Source organism: Rhinolophus sinicus, linkage group LG16 (assembly GCF_036562045.2).
Source record: "Rhinolophus sinicus isolate RSC01 linkage group LG16, ASM3656204v1, whole genome shotgun sequence".
NCBI classification, from domain to species: Eukaryota; Metazoa; Chordata; class Mammalia; order Chiroptera; family Rhinolophidae; genus Rhinolophus; species Rhinolophus sinicus.
Window position 1 is genome coordinate 32575859 of NC_133765.1, and position 20858 is coordinate 32596716.

General features: G+C 49.4%; 2 protein-coding genes and 1 non-coding gene across 5 annotated transcripts in view; 1 reads left to right on the top strand and 2 right to left on the bottom strand.

Annotated features, from left to right (window-relative positions):
• Nucleotides 1-20858, top strand: part of TMEM116 (transmembrane protein 116) — a 197491-nt gene that overhangs the window by 133079 nt on the left and 43554 nt on the right. The window contains exon 12 of the transcript XR_012492554.1: nt 20529-20745. The gene's annotated coding sequence lies outside the window, so the exon portion shown is untranslated. The remainder of the gene's footprint in view (nt 1-20528; nt 20746-20858) is intronic.
• Nucleotides 1-20858, bottom strand: part of ALDH2 (aldehyde dehydrogenase 2 family member) — a 28603-nt gene that overhangs the window by 6231 nt on the left and 1514 nt on the right. For all 3 annotated transcript variants that reach the window (XM_074321053.1, XM_019733888.2, XM_019733887.2), the window contains exons 2-10: nt 11272-11376; nt 10023-10163; nt 8848-8927; nt 6645-6756; nt 6015-6143; nt 5481-5594; nt 3367-3469; nt 2642-2826; nt 668-832 (exon numbers count right to left, since the gene is read on the bottom strand). In XM_074321053.1, coding sequence (XP_074177154.1) covers nt 668-832; nt 2642-2826; nt 3367-3469; nt 5481-5594; nt 6015-6143; nt 6645-6756; nt 8848-8927; nt 10023-10163; nt 11272-11376 — 1134 coding nt within the window. The remainder of the gene's footprint in view (nt 1-667; nt 833-2641; nt 2827-3366; nt 3470-5480; nt 5595-6014; nt 6144-6644; nt 6757-8847; nt 8928-10022; nt 10164-11271; nt 11377-20858) is intronic.
• On the bottom strand, nt 18068-18169 carry LOC141569297 (U6 spliceosomal RNA). Its single transcript, XR_012492803.1, has one exon. It is a non-coding gene; the product is annotated as a U6 spliceosomal RNA (small nuclear RNA).

Consider the following 20858-nt stretch of genomic DNA (forward strand, 5'->3'; position numbering starts at 1 on the left):
TGATTTTGCATTTTAGTATTATTTTACTTCGAATTATACATGAAAGGGGGAGACACTATCATATTTCCCCTGATAGGGCCACTGTAGGGCTGAATCCAGCTGGGGAAGTAGAGTGGGGGCAGAGAACGCATTTTGGAGACCCCTGGCTCTCCAGGGTCTGCGGAGTAGGCACTTGATGATATTTGTGAAACGAGTGAGTGAATGGCCAGAGCTCTTGCTCTGCATCCACAGTGAGTGCTGAGGGGGAGTCACGGGAGGAAGTCAGGCCTCGGGCTCGTACAATGTCCTGCTTACATGAAGACCACGAAAAGGCTGGGCAGTGCGTTCCTTGCTTCCTGGTTTGCAGGGACCAGAACTCAGTGGGCCTGTAGGCTGTGCCAGGGAATGTTGAAGTTCTCCCCAACAGTGGGTGGGTAGCCAGCCAGCCATAAGAGGCTGAAGAGGAGAGTGACAAGATCAGCTGTGAATTGTAAATATTAGGTTGGTACAAAAGTAATAGCGGTTTTGGCAATTATTTTTCATCTTTTAAATCGCAATTACTTTTGCACCAACCTAATCATTTGTCCTAGGCACAGAGCCATGACATTGGGTCATGGTGTCAGGATGCTGGATTGAATTGTCCCCTTCACCTACGAACATTCCCCAGAGCTGCAGGCCCCGGGCTGACCTCCTCCTTAGCGATGGTCATGCTGTCTTGCACGCCTCCAAACACAGTGGGCTGGATGAAGTAGCCACGGTCAGCAGCCGCCCCTCCACCACAGAGCAGCTTCGCCCCCTCGTCCTTCCCAGATTTGATATAGCCGAGGATCTTCTTAAACTGAGTTTCATCCACCTGCAGGAGAAGGAGCCCAGAGGTACAGAGATGCTAGGGCCAGACCTCTCCCAGCTTCAGGCGTTGAACCGCACTGGCATGGAGACTACTGGGAAATGGGCAATGGTCATGAATAAGCAAGATTTGGGAGAGGAAATCCCAAGGGCCAATAAAGATAAGAAAAACAGTTTAATCAAAACCTCATTAGCCCTCAGAGAAATGCACAGCAAAAGCATTGTTTTTATTTTTCAACCATGAGATTACTAAAAATTTAAAATAGTAAGGAAACACATCGATAAGGGTATGTTGAATACACTGTAATGTTCATACGCTTTTAGAAGGACTAATAAATACATTTTACATCAATTATATCTCAGCTTTAAAAAAGAAGGACTAAGCTGGTACAGGTCATCTGGCAAGTAGTCTGTTAGTACCAGTCAAAAAATGAAACGCTCCCACCCTTTGACCCAGCTATTTAACTTCTAGAAATTTGTTCTACATATGACAAAGGGACCTGAACAAGGATATTCACTGGGGAATACTTTGTGAAAGCAAAAAAACAGAAATAATTCTAAGTATACATTAGTAGAGGGGAAAGTAAATATGATTATGATACATCCATATATTGTGTTCATTGATAACAGATCTGTGCAATGACTGACTTAGAAAGCCTAAGATACTCTATAAAGAGGGGGAAGCTTATAGAATAATATATATGATATGACCCTCCTTTTGTTAAACATGCAAAAACGTGTGTGTGTGTGTGTGGGTGTGTGTGTGCGTGCATGTGTGCGACTGTATGTGTGGTTACCTATGGGGAATGGCCACGGAGGCAAGGGAGAGGTCTCATATTTTACTTTAAATACTTATCAAATTTTTATACAAATTTCTATTACCTTAATAATTAAATAGCCATAAACCACAAAGAAAAATGAGAGAAAAAGAGAAGTTGGGATTCACAGAAGCACTATTTACAATAGTCAAAGAGTAGAAACCATCCAAGGGTCCATCAGCAGATGAGGACATAAAGAAAATGTGGTACATCCATTCACTGGATTATTTACTCAGGCATAAAAAGGAATAAGCTATCAAGTCGTGAAAAGACATGGAGGAACCTTAGACACACACCGTCAAGTAAAAGGAGCCAATCTGGGGACGGGGGTTGGGGGGAAACAATCTGACAAGGTTACATACTGTATGATTCCAACTACATGACACTGTGGAAAGGACAAAACTATAGACAGTAAAAAGATCAGTGGTTGCCAGGTGTTGGGGGGGAAGGAGGGGAGAGATGAATAGGTAGGGCAGGGGATTTTTAGGGCAGTAAAGCTCTTCTGTATGAGGGTGGACACATGTCTTTTATACATTTGTCAAAACCCATAAAATATGCAACATCAAAGGTGAACCGTTAGGTAAACTGTAGACTTACATTAATAATAATGTATCCATATTGGTTCATCAGTTATAACCAATGTACCACACTAATGCAAGCTGTTAATAACAGGAAATGGCAGGGGCGGGGGGAGGAGTGGGGGGTATATGGGAACTCTATAGTTTCTGCTCATTTTTCTGTAAACTAAACTGTTCTAAAAAAAATAAGGTCTATTTAAAAAAAAAATGCCTTGCCCAGCCCTTGTGAGTTAGGAAGGGTAGGTGTTCAGGATGAGAGAATGACAGCTCAGAGACGGCATGTGGCTTCCCAGGGACACACAGCTGGTACAGGGCAGAGCCAAGATGTGAATCCACTCCTGCCAGACTCCGAAGTCAAGTCCCTTTCTGCTCTTCCACACGGGTTCTGGACACCCAGACCCACCTAATCTGCCGGCTTACCTGTGGTCCCTGCTCGGTCTTGCCATCAAAGGGGTTGCCAACCACCCGAGACTTGGCCCGGGTGACGCTCCGCTCCACAAACTCGGTGTAAACATCCTCCTGCACAAAGACCCGGGAGCCTGCACAGCAGCACTGGCCCTGGTTGAAGAACAGGGCTAAGTGGGCCTGCTCCACGGCCCAGTCCACTGGAGAGGCAGAAAGACGACCGTTAGGAGAGAGGGACGACCCTGGTGCAGTGGCTGCCTACCCCCTTCACCCATTCACACCACAGCAGCACAGAGCCTGGAGGGTGCCAGACTGTGTGCCAGCACAAGACACCCCATCCCTCCCTCCTGTGAGTGTGGAGACTGAGTGGCAGACAGAGACGAAGAACAGACGTCATAACGCACAGTGGGAGTGGAGCAGAGAGCAGCTGGAGGGCCGACCCCGCTAGCCTGTCTGTGGGGGTCCGGGAAGGCTCCCCCAGAGAGAGCAACTCTGGGGGTCCCTCAGCAGGGCCAGCAAGCAGGATGTGATGGAGGAAAAGTAGTCTGGTCTGAGAGAAAGCCTGAGGCACGGTGGGAAAACCAAGCAGCTCAGCGAAGAGAAGAGAGGCGGGGAGAGGCCGGGGCACGTGGCCGGAGGGACAGAAATGGGTCTGACGGACGAGGACTGCACGAGGGAGGGGCCTGTGCACCCTGCCAGTGGCTGCCTCCAGTCCCAGCCACCTCTCTCCGAAAACTTACTATCAGCATCTGACATGATGATGTTAGGGCTCTTCCCCCCCAGCTCCAGGGTCACTTTCTTGAGGTTACTGCTCCCCGCAGCAATCTGGATTTGGTGGCCAACCTGTAGGGAAGCAGAAACACAGACAAGCTCTCAGTGGGGAGAGAAAGAACCAAGCGCTCTCACAGGCACAGAAAAAGACCCCTGACTCGAGAGACTAGCTGGGTCACAAGAGGCCTGAAGAACGTCACCCAATCTGGCCACTCACAATCACCGTCACTGCCCCACCCCTCGGAGCTCCTAGGATGACATGACAAGAACGACACGAGTGGCTTCCGTGTACTAAGCACTGCCTACGTACCAGACACTGTGCTAAGTACTTTGTGTGCATTGAATCCAATCCTCACAGTGAGCTCAGAAGTAGGGGCAACTCTTTTTCTTGACTTAGAAGTATGCGAGCTGGGGCTCAGAGTGGTCAAGTCACTTGCCCAAAGTCACACAGCTGGTAAATGTGGAATCAGAATTCACTCTCTGACAGCCCTAGTCCAGCACCGGTTCAGACCTGTTATCCTGAGTCCTTCCCACGATGTTTTGAATGTGGTCCCCCACACACAGCACACTCCACGAGGGCAGAGGTGGGGTGCCTCTCACCTCCATATTCTCAGAGCCTGGCACAAAGCCACCCCTGTACTTATTTATTTATTTATTTATTTTTAAAGTGGGTCTATTCTCTATGACTTTTTTTTTTTTTTTTTAAGATTTTATTGGGGAAAGGGAACAGGACTTTATTGGGGAACAGTGTATACTTCTAGGATTTTTTCCAAGTCAAGTTGTTGTCCTTTCAATCCTAGTTGTGGAGGGCACAGTTCAGCTCCAGGTCCAGTTGCCGTTGTTAGTTGCAGGGGGCGCAGCCCACCATCCCTTGGGGGAGTCAGGGAGTCGAACCAGCAGGCTTGTGGTTGAGAGCCCACTGGCCCATGTGGGAATCGAACCGGCAGCCTTCAATATAAGGAGCATGGAGCCCCAACCACCTGAGCCACCGGGCTGGCCCTGTACTTATTTATTGAATAAACACAGGAAACCGTCCCCGTGGTGAGATTCTCAACGTCCCCTTGAGGCATTCATTTAGGCGGTGACTAAGCAAAAGAAAGAACCCAGGCCAGACCCTGCATTATCAGGGCCACTGATCTGCCCCCCTGGAACCTGGGTCACTGCGGACTGAATGCGTGAAGGTGTCTTTATCTCAGGGGGCACTGTTTAAAGATGACACTCATTACGCTATCCAGGCTCAGAGTGGTCAATGCAATGAAGCCGTCCAGGAATTCAGGGGAAGGAAAAAGCCGCCTCTTCAGGAGGAATCGTGTCCCTACTTTCAGGAATCACAGGCATCTTCTGTCTTTGTTTCTCCAGGACCTGACATGGAGCAGCATAATCGTGGCCCTCACTCACTCATTCACTCACTTACTCTGGGCTACACCTCTGCCCATTCGTGAGCCTCATCTCACACCAACCCTGTGAAGTGAGTGCAGTTATGCTCCCCATTTTATACATGGGTAGCAGGAGGCTCCAGGAGGCTACGTGACTTGCCCAAGGTTGCACGGCTAGTAAGAGCTGCTGAAACCCTTCGTTTGACTCCAAAACCCACTGTCTCCCCCACTACACCGCACAGTCTCCACTGCAGATACTGCCATCATCATTTCAAGACAATGAACAGAGCCCCAAGGACATTCAGTGAATCACCCCATGACATAATGGCAAGACCGGAATTTGAACTCTTCTTTCCGAAGCTCACCCACGCTCTTTAACCTCCAGGGCAGGGCTGGTCAAGGACCCCGAAAAGGCCGAGGTGCTTTGACCTTGGGCAGGTGATCAGCTCTGGGTTTTAAGAAGTCCAGACAGTCCAGCTTCTTTATTCCACATGGCTGGCCAGCCCCCCAACAACAGCTGGAGTGTCAGCCTACGAAGAGCTCAACCCTGCACAGTCGCTCCTGGCACATGCACTCAGAGGCAATACAGGGACAGACCCCCCCCCCCACACGCAGCACCCAGAGGCTAATCTCCAACACACTGTCCTCAGGACAGTGGGTCCTTGAGCTAAACACAGCACAAGCTTGAGGTCCTGGGGACACCTTACCTCAGTGGAGCCTGTGAAGGCCACTTTGTCCACATCCTCGTGGGATGCGATGGCAGCCCCAGCCGTGGGGCCAAATCCAGGAACAATATTGACCACGCCAGGCGGGAAGCCAGCCTGTGTACAAACAGCCAGGGGACACTGAGCATCATTCTCCCGCTCCCAAGGGCCTAGAAAGAGGGGTACACATCCCTTCCCAGAGAGGCGAAGGCAGTCTGCCCCGGACACAGGTGAGCAGCAGCAGTCACCACTCAGGGACTGTAAATGGTACAGCAAGGAACTCATTCCCCAGAGTTCCTGTGGCTGCTGCCCTGCCCCCATGGTATTCACTGAGAACAATTTTCATTCTTCAAAGGGTCTTAAAAATGAAGCCCAAGGAAGAAAAGAGGTAAGAGGAGGCCTCTCTGGCTGAAATGTGGTGACGGGGGCGCCTAGCCCCTGCTCTACAAACACCCCCTCACCTTGGGGCCCCTCCAGAACTCCTTGAGAGCGAGCCTGTACAAAGGCATTTAGAGGTCAAGATGGCCAGCCACGCACCTCCTTAATCAGGTTGGCCACGTAGAGACCGGTGAGTGGAGTCTGCTCAGCCACCTTCATCACAACCACGTTTCCAGTCGCCAAGGCTGGGCCCAGTTTCCACGCTTGCATCAAGAGCGGAAAGTTCCACTGCAAAAGATAACAGCCACTCCCAAAATCCAAGCCACAGAAAGTGGCTCCCTGGAGACTAGACGCAGCAGCAACTTCTCAGAACCCCTGTGTTCCCCCCACAACTCAATCGTAAGTTTAAGACAGACGGCAAGGCAGGTGGTGGATGAAATAAGGGACTCACATTCACAAGGCCTTTTCTGTATGAAGCACCACACTCAGCCCTCACATTCAATCCTCCCTCCTGCCTTAGCCAGGTTCTGTGTTCACTTCTGCTTTTCAGATAAGGAAACCCAGTCTTAGGGGGACAGGGGCTTGTCCAAGGTCACAGAGTTCATGAGTGGCAGGGCTGGGATCTGAACCCAGGTTGGCTCTGTTGGAGCCCATTTTCTCAGCCACTAACCAGGCCACCTTCCAGTGTCACCCCCCAGACTCACCTGTGCAACGAGCCTATGGGAAACGGCGGCATCTCAAGGCACCCCTGATAAGTGTTCATTTATTTGTGATGAGGCTGACACTCACCGGGATGATCTGCCCACACACCCCCACAGGCTCATGGCGGGTGTAGCTGAAGAAGTCCCCGTCGATGGGAATGGTTTTCCCATGGTACTTATCAGCCCAGCCGGCATAATAACTGAAAAAAACAAAAGTTCAGGCTTAATCAATGACTGTCAGGGACCCCTATAAATCCTGGCAGAAAGAGAAGACTCAAACTGTCCAGCGGGGTATTTCTGATCATGGTCTTTGTTCTTGGCTTGTTCCCAGAAAGAATTAACTTCTAAGGTCACAATAATCCACTCCAGGGAACTAACCTCAAAATCTCAGGATCACCAAATTCCAAGTGTCCACTTCCGACCAACTCAAACTGGCTCTCTGGAATGATGCCCAGGAATTGGTATTTTTAATAAACATCCAGATTTATTCAACGGTGACTGTTGTACCAGCCCAGCACCATAGGTTAGATATGAGAACCATGGACCAGACCCAATGACCAAAACACAAACATCAAAGAGCCGGTAACTTCCTATGTGCAGAGCACTGTTCTAAGACTCAGAGAACAGGCGTCAGAAAAACAAATCATCACCTCGTAAATCTTACTACCTAGCCACACAGGGACACAGTGACAGAGAAGCTTAGCAAATTAGAGCTGGAGAGAAAAGCACAGCATGTATTTATAGTATGTGACGGTGACATTTTCAGGGAAGTAGGAAAACTGAAAGACGGGGGAAAGATGAAATATGCAGGGTAGAAGAAAGATTTCTGAAACGAGTGTCTGGGAAGGTTAGCCTGAGACCAAAGTTGACCTGGGTATGTACATGGGCTTGTAACCCTGGGGAGAAAAACAGCCAGCATTGCCAACTATACAAGTTAAGGCATCGCTGTTCCTTTTCTCACAGGTCTATATTACGTGTGTTCTGCATGCGTCAGAATTATTACTGAATCCGCACAGAGGCACACTGCTAAAACTCAGGACGGGGTGGGGACCTGCCCGGCTCTCACCAGGCTGCTTTCTCGGCGGCGTCCTTACGGAGCGAGGATCTCGATTTTGGCACTGTTGACATTTGGGGCTGGATGATTCTTTGGGGGGGGGGGGCTGTCCTGTGCATTGTAGGATATTCAGCAGCATCCCTGGCCTCTACCCGCTACATGCCAGTAGCACCCCTCCCCACCCAGTGGTGACAACCAAAAATGTCCCCAGACATTGCCCAGTCCCCTGGGTGACATAACTGTCCTGGATGAGAACCCCTCTTATGTTGTCCAACCCCTCCTTTTCTGCTACAGCTTCTCCTTCTTCACCTCTGTCCACGTGGTCACAAGGGAGCAGCCACTATGTGCCAATGATCTGTCCACCTGGGCCACAGCTGGTCAGACTCAGCCAAGTAGGGTCCCTCTTCCAGGAATGTGGCATCAGGACTAAGGGACTGCAGCTTAGTCTGGCTGTGCTCACACATACACAAGCAAGTCCAGGTATGGGCAGCCGGGCTCCACCATGCACACTGGCCCTGCCGGAGGCTGGAGGTAGTTGAGGGAAGAACAAAGTGAGGGGCGAGAGTGGGGGCGGGGCAGCGGGGAGATTCGGTGGCCTGGATGTCAGAGCCCTGACTCTGTGTTGCCCAAGTCAGGCTGAGTCTGTTACTGGCCACCAAAGAGCTCCAACAAAGCTCTCATTCCTCACCTTGTATTTCCCGGTCCTTAAATGTTTATGATCAAACTAACCCAAAGCCAGCGAGAAGAAAGAAAGAATACAGATTAGAGCAGAGACAGATGAAATGGAGGATGGAAAAACAATAGAATCAACAAAACCAAAAGTTGGTTCTTTGAAAACATTCACAAAATCGACAAACCTTCAGCTAGACTAAAGAAAAACGGGAGAAAACATAACACAAATAATCAGAAAGGAAAGTGGGCGCATGATGACGGACCTTCCATAGGTAAAAAGGTGTAAGAGAATACTATGAACACCTGCAGCCAACAAACTAGATAACCTAGATGATATGGACAAGTCCAACACTAAAATTACCAAAATTGACTCCAGAAGCAAGAGAAAACATTTGTGACGAAATCACAATTTTGGCAATGAGGGATTTTCCCACGGGATGGAGTCTGATAGAACATGTTTCTCTAAGTCCTGTGATCCTTTTACATCCTTCTCTGTCTGCTTCCCAGCAATACTCCCTCGCCTTTGGCACAGCCAGAACAGAGAGCAGGAAGCCTGAGTCCTCACCGGAGACACTTGAGGACCATGTTCAAATCCGTCAGGTAGGCCATGATGTAAGGCTTGCCGTTATCCAGAGTCTCCAAAGCCTGAGAAAAGAGAAGAAGATCAGCACAGACAAGCCGGAGCAAGAAGGAATCACAGCCACGGGGTGACCCGCAGCACAGAGGCTCAGCAAGGCCTGAGGGGGGCTGGTGCGCCCCTGAATGCCTGCTGCATTTCTGGGCCATTGCCCCGCCCTCTCCAAAGGTGGGGAGAATGAGGAGGTGGTGGGAGGAATGATGCCTCCATCTTCTCCTTCGGTCATTTCACAAACACACTGGATTTCTGCTCTTCTGCCAGATCCAGGTGCTGGTAACAGAGACAAGCGAGGAGCTTACAGACCAAAGAGCCAGTGAAGAAAGAAGTGAATCATCAAATCTCAAGTGTTGAGAGTGCTAGAAAGGAGAGGGCCACGCTGTGCCACCTAGTCCGAGAAACTGCAACTGGAGAAGCACCCTTTAGGCTAGAACCTGAAGGACACTGAGGAGGTGACTGGGCAAAGGGCAAAGCACAAGTGACGGTGAAGGGAAGAGCACTTCAGGCAGAGCGAACAGCATGTGCAAAGGCCCTGGTGCTCAGAGAAGCTTGGCAGTCAAGAAGCTGAGGGAAGGCAGATGAGCTGAGTATGTGAGGGCCACAGCCCAGTATGAGTTGGGAGATGGAACCAGACCAGGCAGCGCCTTACATGCCATGGTAAGGAAACAGGACATTATCCTAAGGATACGAGACGCCATGAAGGCTTAAGAGTGGAACACTGTGCTATAATTCGCTTCCAGAAGGTTCACGCTGGCTGCTCCATGCAGAATGCATTGGGGAGAAGAGAGGGTATTACCTCCTGGTTGCTTCTACCTCTGGCAGCCAAGGAGAAGGCCCACGCCAGAGAGGGGGCCCCCGGAGGGTGTCCATCCCTGGGGGTCTCTCCTGGGAAGCTCCCCCAGTCTCCTTTCTTAGCCAAACCCACTGTATCACAGGAGAGGCCCAGAGGCTCCTCTGGAGTTGGTGCAGGGGCATACCCAAAGGTGTCCAGCCTATGCCATTCTGTCCAGTTACTTGTCAGCATTGTGGCCCCTTCCTGGCTGTCCACGGGACGCTCGGAACCCACGCGCTATGTGCGATGAGCAGGAAGGGGGCTGAGCACTCACTGCCAGGTAGGTCCGGTCCCGCTCGATCAGGTCGGCCAGGCGGTTCAGCAGCCGGCCCCTTTCCGACGCGTCCATGCGGCGCCAGGGCGAGCCCAGCTGGAAGGCAGCCCTCGCAGCCTTTACTGCCCGGTCCACGTCTTCCTGGAAAACACCAGCCAAGGCAGCTCAGGCCTTCTCAACAGCACCCACCTCCAAATACCGCCGCCCGCGGCCACACACGCACCCCCAGGGGCTTCAGTCAATGCCTGTGCGGGAACCTGCCCTCCTGTGGTCCTTCCCCACCTCAAGGGATCCGCCCCGGGGCGCTTCCCTCTGGTCTTCAGAAGTCACAGAAAGAACGAGTACCCTGACAGGATCCATTACTGTATCTTCATTTCAAACCGCCCCCCCAAAGAGTATTGGAGGGAGGGGCACTCCGCATCAGTGCTCCAAATTTGACCATTCCCCCCTCTTCCTAAGAAAGCAAGCCCTGCGAACTTAACCATTCCTTCTTAGACGACAGGCAGTCTCCAAAAATGCAGATTTACCCACCCTCCCTCTCCTTGGGGAAGCAGTAAAATCAACCCAGCCAGCACTTTTCAGGTAGGGAGCTGTGTGTCAGGAGGTGGGGAGCCGGTTTTCACTAATATTAAACACACTTACCATCAGACTGCCCTATAATTATGCCAGAAAAGTATTCACATTTGCTTCAAGGGAGCAAGGCCTCTTCCACACATGAATGTGGAATACTGTCTTAAAGCAGAGGGCAGGAGCCATTCTTGAATTATTTTTAATGACTTTTCTATTTTAAAAAATGAAATATTTTCACAAAAAGTCTAATTTTAAAATGTTAAAATTACTATTTCTATTGAATTACTACAGGTATATATAATTCAAACAAAATACACTACCCACACCAGAGCCAGTTCTTAGGAGACCCAAATTCTAGTCAACGAGATTTCCATCTAGCTGTGCACCTCCCTCCAGGTCTGGAGAGATTGGATTAGATGTTCTCGAATTCAGTTCCAAGTCTACCATCCACAACTGTGTGAATTAGTAAACATACGTACAGTCTAGCACCTTTGTCTGCAAGGAAGAGATGTTGTGCATTCATTTACTCAAAAATTTTAATTGACATTTTTAGTTACAAAAGGAATACACACACAGTAAAGTCTCAACCATACGAAAACAGACAAAGTGAAAAATGAAACTACCCTTGCCCGCCCCCATCCTGCTCAGCCCTGCCCAGAGGGAAATCACCCGTTCTCACCTTGTCCCCTGCAGCTACCTGGCAGATGACTTCCCCGGTGGATGGATTAACAGTGGGGAACGTTTTCTTGCTGACAGCGTCGTGCCACTCATTGTTTATGAAGATCTACAAGAGGAAGGCAGAAAGTTCTCAGAACCAGCTCTCAACCCCAACCTGACCACCAGTGATGTAAAATGGGAAAAAAAATCAGAAAGAACAGATACGAATTAACTTCAGTGATGTGGCCTCGAAGTTAAGACCACAGGCCTCGGAGACAGTCGCGTTGGAGTGCCCTCTCTGCCCACTGACCTTGGGTAAGTCATTTGACCTTTTAGTGCTTTGTTTTGATCTGAAAAATGAAGAGGGCGTTTCGACCTTATCAGTTGTCTCTATGGATTGCTGTGTAACATCATTTCAAAACTTGGTGCTTAAAATGATTTAGTATTCTCTCTCACAGTTGTGTCCATTGGTTGGGCTCAGCCGGGCAGGGCTCACCTGGGCTCGCTCATGTGGTGCAAAGTGAGGGCACGGGGGCTGGATGTGCAAGGTGGCTCCTCCACACGTGTCTGGCACCACCTGGCAGCTTGGGCTTCCTGACTGGCGGCGGATTCGGGCTAGTCCCACTTCTCACAAGAGGGCTGGCTTCCCCAGAAAGAGTATTCCAAGAGACCCAGGCAGAAGTGAAAGGCTTCTTGAGGCCTAGCTTCAGAAGTCACATGGCCTCATTTCTGACACCAAATTCCATTGGTCAGAGTGAGTCACAGGCCCCATGCAGATTCCTGGGGAGGGGAGAGGGCCTCCACCTCGCCCTGGGAGGAACAGCCATCTTTCCTCCAGCACACAAGTGCACTGGAGGACCGAGCTGTTCTCTTGTCCACTCAGCAGACATGGAGTGGACTCCTGCAGTGGGCCAGGACAGCTCTAGGGTTGAGGAAACCAAACTCAGTACGGCCCTTTCTCTCATGGAGCTGGCATTCTGGTGGGCACAGAAAATAAAGAAGGAACCAAATACACAAGGCAACCTCAGATTGCCATGGTGCAAAAGAGAAAAACAGGATCCAGAATGAGCACTAAAGGGGATAAAGCTACGGAGCATTAGCTGGGATGATGGGGGAGGAGCTGACCTTTGACTTGGACCCTGAATGATGGAAAAGAGCCACCAAGCAAAGCCCAGAGCTTAGTTCATGCCAGGGCCTGAGATGTCAGGGCCAGCAGGGCCCAGGGAGGGTTGGCCCGGCTCAGTGGTCCAGAGCAGGGTTTGAGACAAGAACCTGGAAGAATCCAGGCACTTCTGCTCCTAGTTGTGTCACGTGGGGCAAGGCACTTCACCTCCCCATGCCTTGGTTTCCTCACCTATAAAGTGGGAATCACCACAGTAGCCCCTCATGAAGGGGCAGGTGACAGCGCCAAGCGCTTGCACCGAGCTTTGCATGGAGTGAGCGTGCCATGCTGGGATGATGACAGGGCAAAGGCCTGCCACGGGTCCCTTTCCCAGGCTCAGATTTGGTATTTCAGGGCAGCCATCAGGGCAGAATCCGCAGCTGTGTACCTACAGTAAAAGGCTCTTGGCACCTGGCGGGGGGATATAGGTAGACATCAGTCAGATTCTTTGGAAATATGTTTGTGTAGTTTCATATTAGTGCATATTAGCTGGCTAATCATTAACGTTGAAGACATGAAGCCTTTGTTTCTTCCCGCAGGAGGGGCAAGAGGGCTGGGAAGTGGGTGATGTGTAGTTTTCAGTGTGGGGAACAGGCGTGGCACAAAGAGTACAGGCATGAAGCTAGGGCACCTGAGTTCAAGTTGGACTTGGCCAGGCTGAGCCCCGCACACGTGCTCCCTCCCCTCTGGGACAATCGGCTTCCTCCTCCTGCTGGTGAAAGTGGAGTCGGAAGCTCAGGGGAGGCAGAGCTAACACCCAGGGAGGAGGACGGAGAAGGGCTTGGCACAGGCTGTGCTACGCTTTGAGAGCATCTGTTCCCCTTGCCACCCTGGGTGCAGGCCCGTGTTTCACAGCCTCACACCCACCACTTCCTGAGCAGAGGTCAGGCGCCGTGGGTGGGAGCGAGTCGGCTGGTCTCACATGGTCCCAGCTTCACAGTGGACTTACAGCTCCGCTGCAGGTTGCATTTTGAGTTTTTATTCTGGATGCTGTAAAAAGCACCAGCCCCTAAGCCAGATGGACCTGGGTTCAAATCCCAAGTCTACCCCTCAGAGGCCGTGACGCTGGGCCAGTCTCTGGGGATAATCCGTCTAGGGGCTGATGTGAGGATGAAATGCAACAAGGGGTGTAAAGTTCCTGGTCCAGGACCACACACACAGTGGGTCCCACCACTGCGGTTACTGCAGCCTCACGCTAGATGTCGTAGCTGTCAGGTGGAATGTTTCTAAGAGCTTGGGCCACGTAGCTCTGTGTATTGCTTCCTATGTTGGTCTCTGCACAGCAGCATACTACGTAATTTTGCCCTGATAAAGTTTTAATTGCTCTTTTGCAAAGATCAGGAAGGATGAAGCATAGAGGTGGGTCAGTCTGGCTAAATTCCCACAGTCCTCCCCCCATCCTCACTGGGCAGGGCCACCCTGCCCCATAGACGAGAGCCCTGGGAAGCTGGCGCCCTGGCATCTGTCTGCTTTTCACGGCCCTGAATTTGCTAAGTCAGTCTCCGTTGTAGAATTCACAACAATCCGTCCTCCCTCCTAACTAATAAAATAATCCTGGATTTTGCAGGAACCTGGAATCTTCTGTTCCAAGTTCCTTTTTCCTCCTCCTAAAGCCAGACTTCAGTGGTCTCCCCTCCCTCGCTCCAGGAAGGCAGGGAGGAACTGCTCACTGAGCTTCAGAAGTTCTGCTTCAAGTGAGGAGTTTCACAGGGCCTTCTCTTGAATAATCACATGGGCAGACTCCAGGCCAATGTTTCTTAACGTCCTGCCCCAAACCCAAAGCTTGACTTACGTAACATGTTTAACTCAGTCACCCTGGGGGGAGGGGGGCTCCTCCCAGCTCACACTTCACTTCTACAGTTTCTAGAAGCAGCCACATCCTAACTACCTCAGGAGTTGACGCTTTGAATCTGCACTGTTGGCAAAACTCATAGAGCTCTTCCATCAAAATGCTCTATTTTCTGTATATTTTAATAGAAACATCTCTTTGGGCTTTGTAAAAGTTGGATTCACTCTTCCACACAGTTAAGTTTTAACTGAGTGCCGTTGCCACGTAAGACACTGAGTAAACTGTCCAGTCATGGCTCCTGAGCTCAAGCCCCGGGGAGGGCAGACTCAGTCAACAAGGAAACGCACGAAGAGAGAGAAGCAGAAACAGGTAAACAGTGAGGAACAGACCTCAGGGTCAGACGGGCGCCAGAGGGGGACCCGAGGGAGAGCTTGGGGCCTGAAAGAACCAAAAGGGCCCCAGTGGCTGCAGGGTGAGGGTGAGGGGAGAGCAGAGGGGATCCTGGATATATGCCAGGAACTGCGCTGGTGCTGGGTCCTGAAGGAAACCGGCAGATACGGGGCGTGTCCATTCTAAGTGGGGATCATGGACTTCTGTCTCGCAACTCGCTTTTCTCAATAGCAGTTTATCTTGCACGTTACTGCACAGGCGGACCCGCCTCATTATTCTAAGCAGCAATAGCATTCCTCAATACAAACCAGACCACAGTTGATTTAACCATTTCCTACAAATGCACTTTTAGGACGAGTTTTCACTATTCCCTACAGTGCTGCTGCAGCAAACATCCTTGACCGTCCATCTTTGCAAACTTGGGGCAGATTACAGTGTAAAAATTAGAATAGCTGAGTTAGAGAATAACGTGATCCTTGGCTGCCTCCAGTGTTTTGTTTTCCAGGCCGGGGTGGAGGGCTGCAAATGGAAACTTGGGAAATTGGGGAGTGGCTTAGAAGCTGGGGCAGAGACAGCAGAGCTGGGAGCAGGGCTGCAGGACCCCAAACAAATGATATTGCAGATATTCCGGTGCCACCTCCACCCTATGGCAATGGACAGTTATTTTCTGCCCAAAGTCCCCAATAAAAGGTGAAATGACATTCAGTAGCTCCAATTTAAGAAGTCAGGATACACACTCTCGGGAAAGATTTCAGTTCCAGCTTTGATGTATGAATGAATTAGGAATCCGTTACAAGGAAATCTACATCCATGGAATATGTTATTTTGCCCAAGAGTGAGTGAGGAGATGCTGTGGTTTTCTACCCCGGAGTGATTCCTGCTGGCATTTGCTTTTTCAGGGGCAGTTAGGGAGCTTATGTCTAATAGAAAGCAGATGCTATCTTTTGTGCTAAAGGTTCCCAAAGAGAAAAGTTCAGAGTGTCACACACATTCACACTTTCCCTTACAATCATCTAGGAAGCTCGGGTTACGTTGGGATTAAAGCCAAGGGCAGTCACCTCCCCCAGACTTGCTGGAAACATTCTGGCACCTGACCGCTGGCCTCCCCATTCCCCACACCCTTTCGTTTTACATTCCTGGATTTTCACCTCTTTCAAGATGGGAGGGTCGGTTCTACTGTGGACTGTTTGCCAGTCAGGTACGGTTTCAGTTTGTCAATGTCCCTATGGGTTCAGCGTCTAGCAGCCTCTGTCGTGCTGCAATCTCTTCCCTTAGCCAATTTTAGCATTCCCTGCATGTCCCCACGTTCCCATTCACATTAACTCCCAAATTCTTGGCAAAAAGGCCCTTTTGAGTGGAAATACTAGGTTCCTAGTCCTTGCTCCTGGAGCACAAATTGTAAAGATAGTTTCATAAATGGCAACCATTTGTTAAGGAAGGATTGTAATGGTAGCACTATTTATCTTCTATTTTGAGATTTGGATCTCTGGTGTAATTTGATTTAACAAGTGTAATTTAGCTTGGGACTTTTCAAAAGCTTTCTTTTCTTTCTTTGCCTCATAATGATTCTGTTTGCTGTACATATACTATGCAGGCCAGTTTCAATGTTTCTGTTTACTGCGGCCCAGTGCTGGCCCTGTGACTTGGGAGAGGTTTTGCATCTGTATGGGATCCACTCTGGGCTCCAACTTAAATCTACATAACATATGCAAGGGTTGCAATAACCAATTTAACTGTACCTTCCCCCACCCCGACGGACTAAGCCGAACTCAATAGAAAATTCCACTACAGGCTGAAGAGATTTACATCCTGGTTAGAAAATATAAAACTTGAGACCAAACAAAGACGACGCAGTAGTTTCCAGCAGACTCTACCCAGCCGAGCCCTCTCTTTAATAAGCCTTCCTTCTGTATTCCGACCTGACTCGTGAAATCCTTCACGGCCCGCGAGCGAGCGAGCGAGCAGCCATAACCGCATTCACGTCCTCAGTAAATATTTACTAAGCAACAATCATATTCCCATCTCCATGTAGGTGCTGGGAATGCAAATGTGAACACGTTACAGCTCCTCCCTCCTGATTTCGAACATCCGACTCCACTGTCCCTTAAGTATTCACATCCTTGTCTGACCATAGGGCCTGGTCATGAGGTAACATGTGGCTGAGGGCATGCGGATCAGAGCTGGACAGAGCTAAGTTTAAAAGCTGGTATGTGAACTTGACCTCCCGGAGCCCTGGTTTTCTCATCTGTAAGATGGGATCGATTTACAGAGTTGTTGGTAGGGTTCAAGGTGCAAAGGTAGGTACAAGTCTTCAGCACAGGACCCGACAGATCATAACTGACCAGTAGTCATGGTTCTTGGATCAGGGGATACCTGTGCATGTCCACAAGACACACATCTGGTCACACTCGACCTGATGACCGCAAACATTCTTATAGCCCCGTCAGTCACCTGTAACTCAGTGTGTTCCCACAGATTCTGGGTGGGTAGGAGGTATTTAATGGCACTTGTGTTCCTTTATAATAAACTGTTAGAAGTAACCAAGGTGAGGCCAGTGAAATCCTCAGATTCTCTATATGATTTCTACACAGGATCTTAAAATTTCTAAACAAGCAATAAAAACGGACAGATATTTCAGGATGGGAATACCATGATTCCCTGAAAATAAGACCGAGTCTTATATTAATGTTTGCTCCAAAAGGCTCATTAGGGCTTAGGTTCAGGGGATGTCACCCTGAAAAATCATGCTAGGTCTTATTTTCCGGTTAGGTCTTATTTTCAGAGAAACACGGTATTTCCGTAAGACGCTCAGGAGGAAAACAAGAAAAATCAAATCCTTATTTTGTATATACTAATGGCTAGCATGGTTTATCTGCAAGGGTGGGATATCAGAGAGCTATCACTTTCTTTTTTTCTTTTCATATTTGCTTACAAGCTACTCATTTTTACTAAAACAAAACATTTAAATAAGGCAAAGGCCCCTTTCATGGCTACCCACAGCAGATTCCCTGGGCAGCCCTGCCCAGGGGCTGCCTCCCTCACCCCAGGGAGCCTTTCCCTTCCAGAACATTTGCATATATTTCACATGGAGATATGTCTATCCACATTCAACAAGAAGTCTGTTTGGGGTAGTTTTAATTAGTTTCAAATCATTTCCCCCCCTTGAAACATTGTTTCTGAGCTCCATTCATCCTGCTCCAGCTAATTCATTGTAACTACTGCATGCATACAATTAATTATTCCTTCCTGTAACTGGAACAGATGTTGTTCCTCTGTTTCTCCATGGAGGGCAACCTGGCTTATTTCCTCGGTTTTTACTAGTATAAACCAGTGGCAACCAGTGCTTGCCTGTGTATATTTCCAGTGAGTCTCTACCTCACAGACTTCTGTAATGCTTGAGTTGTTTTGTACTGAGGATGTATTACTGTTGGGATCAGAAAATTGTATATAGGGAGATCCTTTCTTTTTCTTTTTTTTTAAAATATGGAACGTTTCACGAATTTGCGTGTCATCCTTGCGCAGGGGCCATGCTACTCTGTATCGTTCCAATTTTAGTACATGTGCTGCCGAAGCGAGCACGGGAGATCCTTTCTTAATTTCCTTTTTGTCAGTTCTCGCTGTAGTTCCTGAAAGTTGTGGTCAAGAGGCTAAGAATAAAATTAACCCCAAATTTAATTCAACTTCACCACAACCTAGCTCACACCTTCAGGAAACAAATGACACCTACAACAGCCCCCACATCAAGCAGCGTTATGTCACCATGATCTTCTAAGCTCAGTAGCATCACCATCATCCCAGCCGTTATCTCAGGGTGCAGTAAATGTGGAGGTACCAGCCCTATGAGCCAGGCACTTGCTAAGGGCTGTACAAGGATGACCCCACAGCAACCTTATAATGTAGACGAGGTTTTCACCCATTCTACAGATGTGGCAGCTGAGGCGCAGAGTTAAGTAATTGCACCCCTCTTCCCTGCCTTATTTTTCTCCACAGCACTGCTCACCTTGCGCCAGATTTTGCGTTTCATTATTTGTTTGTCTGTCTCTACCTTCCAGGACACAAGCTTCCCATGGCAGAGATCTTGTCTGTTTTGTATATTGGAACTGGGGTGCTGAGGAAATGTCTGTTGAATGAATGAACCCACCCAATTTGATATTCGCAAATGTCAGGCAGTCTGAACCCAGAGTGCAAAATAGTATCTAACAATATTCTCATCTTCATTATTACATCAACCAACATGGATTGGTGAAGTTGAAGGTGAAATGGTAGCCACACCCCACAGAGGGATTACTCTGCTGAAATCAGTCCCTTGGGGTTTCCTTTGAATTGTCTTTCCAGATGTTAATTAATTACTCTCTAAGTCAGGGGAGGAGAAAAGAATGAAAAATGAAAATCAGTTTCTTTGACAGAGGTGTGTCCCTGAATCCCACCAGGGATGACCAATGTTGATCTTCAGGAAGGCTGGCCATCGTCAGCTCCCCACACAGGTCCCTGCTGGTGAGTGGGGGAGGAGAACTCTCCCTGGGTTAGGGAGTTAACCCAACCAAGATGTTTACCCCACCCTGCAGCCCCAACCAGGCCAAGTGGAGGCAAGCGGACCCCAGGAAGGTGGACCAAACCCCCCCACTTATTTTCTTTTGGGTTGAGAAATAGAGGTGGGAAGCAGAAGACCTACTGCCTGTGGTTACCTGCCTCCATCCAGGTGAGACTTAACAAACCTGAAGTGCAACATCCCCCGCAAAGCTCAAAACCTCCCAAATGCCCTCGGAAGAAAACGCAGCCAGCACCTGCAAAAGCAGCTTCAAAGCCTATCAGAAAAGCTCCTTTGGGGAAGCTCCAGACTTTAGCCTCCAAAACAGTTCATTGAACTTCAAGGAACCAATAACTGCCAGGGAAACATTCAGCTGTATGATCAACTTCGTACACAGAGCCCCTGGTAAGTGGCTCAGAAGTTTAGGATTAGGCCTTGGAATTCTTGCCAGCAGGATGTGCAAAACACGACACTGCAAACAGCCCAAGGAGCTTTCAGAGGAGCCAGGTCCAGCATGGTGGAAGGCTCTGCAGTCCCAGGGAAGAATAAATAAGACGTGCAAGTCCGAACTGAGAAAGATAACGCAGATACATTGTTCAGTGAGACCGAGTTGCAGAGCAGTAAGTGCGAGGACCTCATTTAGGTAAAAAAAAAAATCTGGTCCACCTCCCTCACTCCCACATATGCACACACACTCACAAATGCAGAGAAAAGGTCTGCAAGGTCACACACCTATCTGCTAACAGTACTCTTGGAGGAATGCAATGGGCTATGTGTAAAGTTTTACAGTACTCTCTGCATTGTTATGCAGTGAGCACGTGTTATTTTTATGATCTCAAAAAAATCTGATAAAGGAGGCCGGGCGGGTGGCTCAGGTGGTTGGAGCTCCGTGCTCCTAATGCCAAGGTCACCGGTTTGATTCCCCCATGGACCAGTGAGCTGCACCCTCTACAGCTAAGATTGTGAACAACAGCTCTCCCTGGAGCTGGGCTGCGGTGAGCAGCCGGAGGTTGGCGTGAGCTGCCGCAGGCTGCTGTGTGCTGCCATGGCGGCTGAGGGCCAGCGTGAGTGGCCGGCAGCCAGTGTGAGTGGCCGGCAGCCAGCGTGTGTGGCCGGCAGCCATCGTAAGCAGCCAGCAGTGGGCGAGAGCTGCCATGAGCTGCTATGAGCGGCTGACCGATGACTGACTACCGACTGTCTCAGCCGGGGGGAGCGCAAGGCTCATAATACCAGCATGGGCCAGGGAGCTGTGTCCTACACAACTAGACTGAGAAACAACGGCTTGAACTGGAGGAGGGGACGGGAAGGGAGGCAGAAGAAAGGGAGGAAAAAAAAATTCTAAAAATAAAATCTGATAAAGAAAAGCGGTCTCAGGGAGATTTCACTCTGCTCCCCCAATTTACATTCCAGGAATAAATCTGGAGTACAGGCCTGTGTGTACATTTGGACCTCACCTCCATTGCCTCACCTCCACGTCAGCACAAAGGAGGAAGATCTGAATTAGATTCTGTGGCCACAAAGGCTGGGGATGCTGACACCTGTCCCCTGAGGATATTTCTCTGCTTGATCTTTTTGATGTTGAAGTCTGCCAAGCATGAACAACTCCTGAAGCAGCCTACCAGGGGAGGTACAGTTACTGCACTTGTGTTATACAAAGGACATTGTATTTTATCTTTTGTTGTGATTGTCTCGGAAATGACCATGTGTAACATCCCTTCAAATCACACCAGTGTGCCTTTA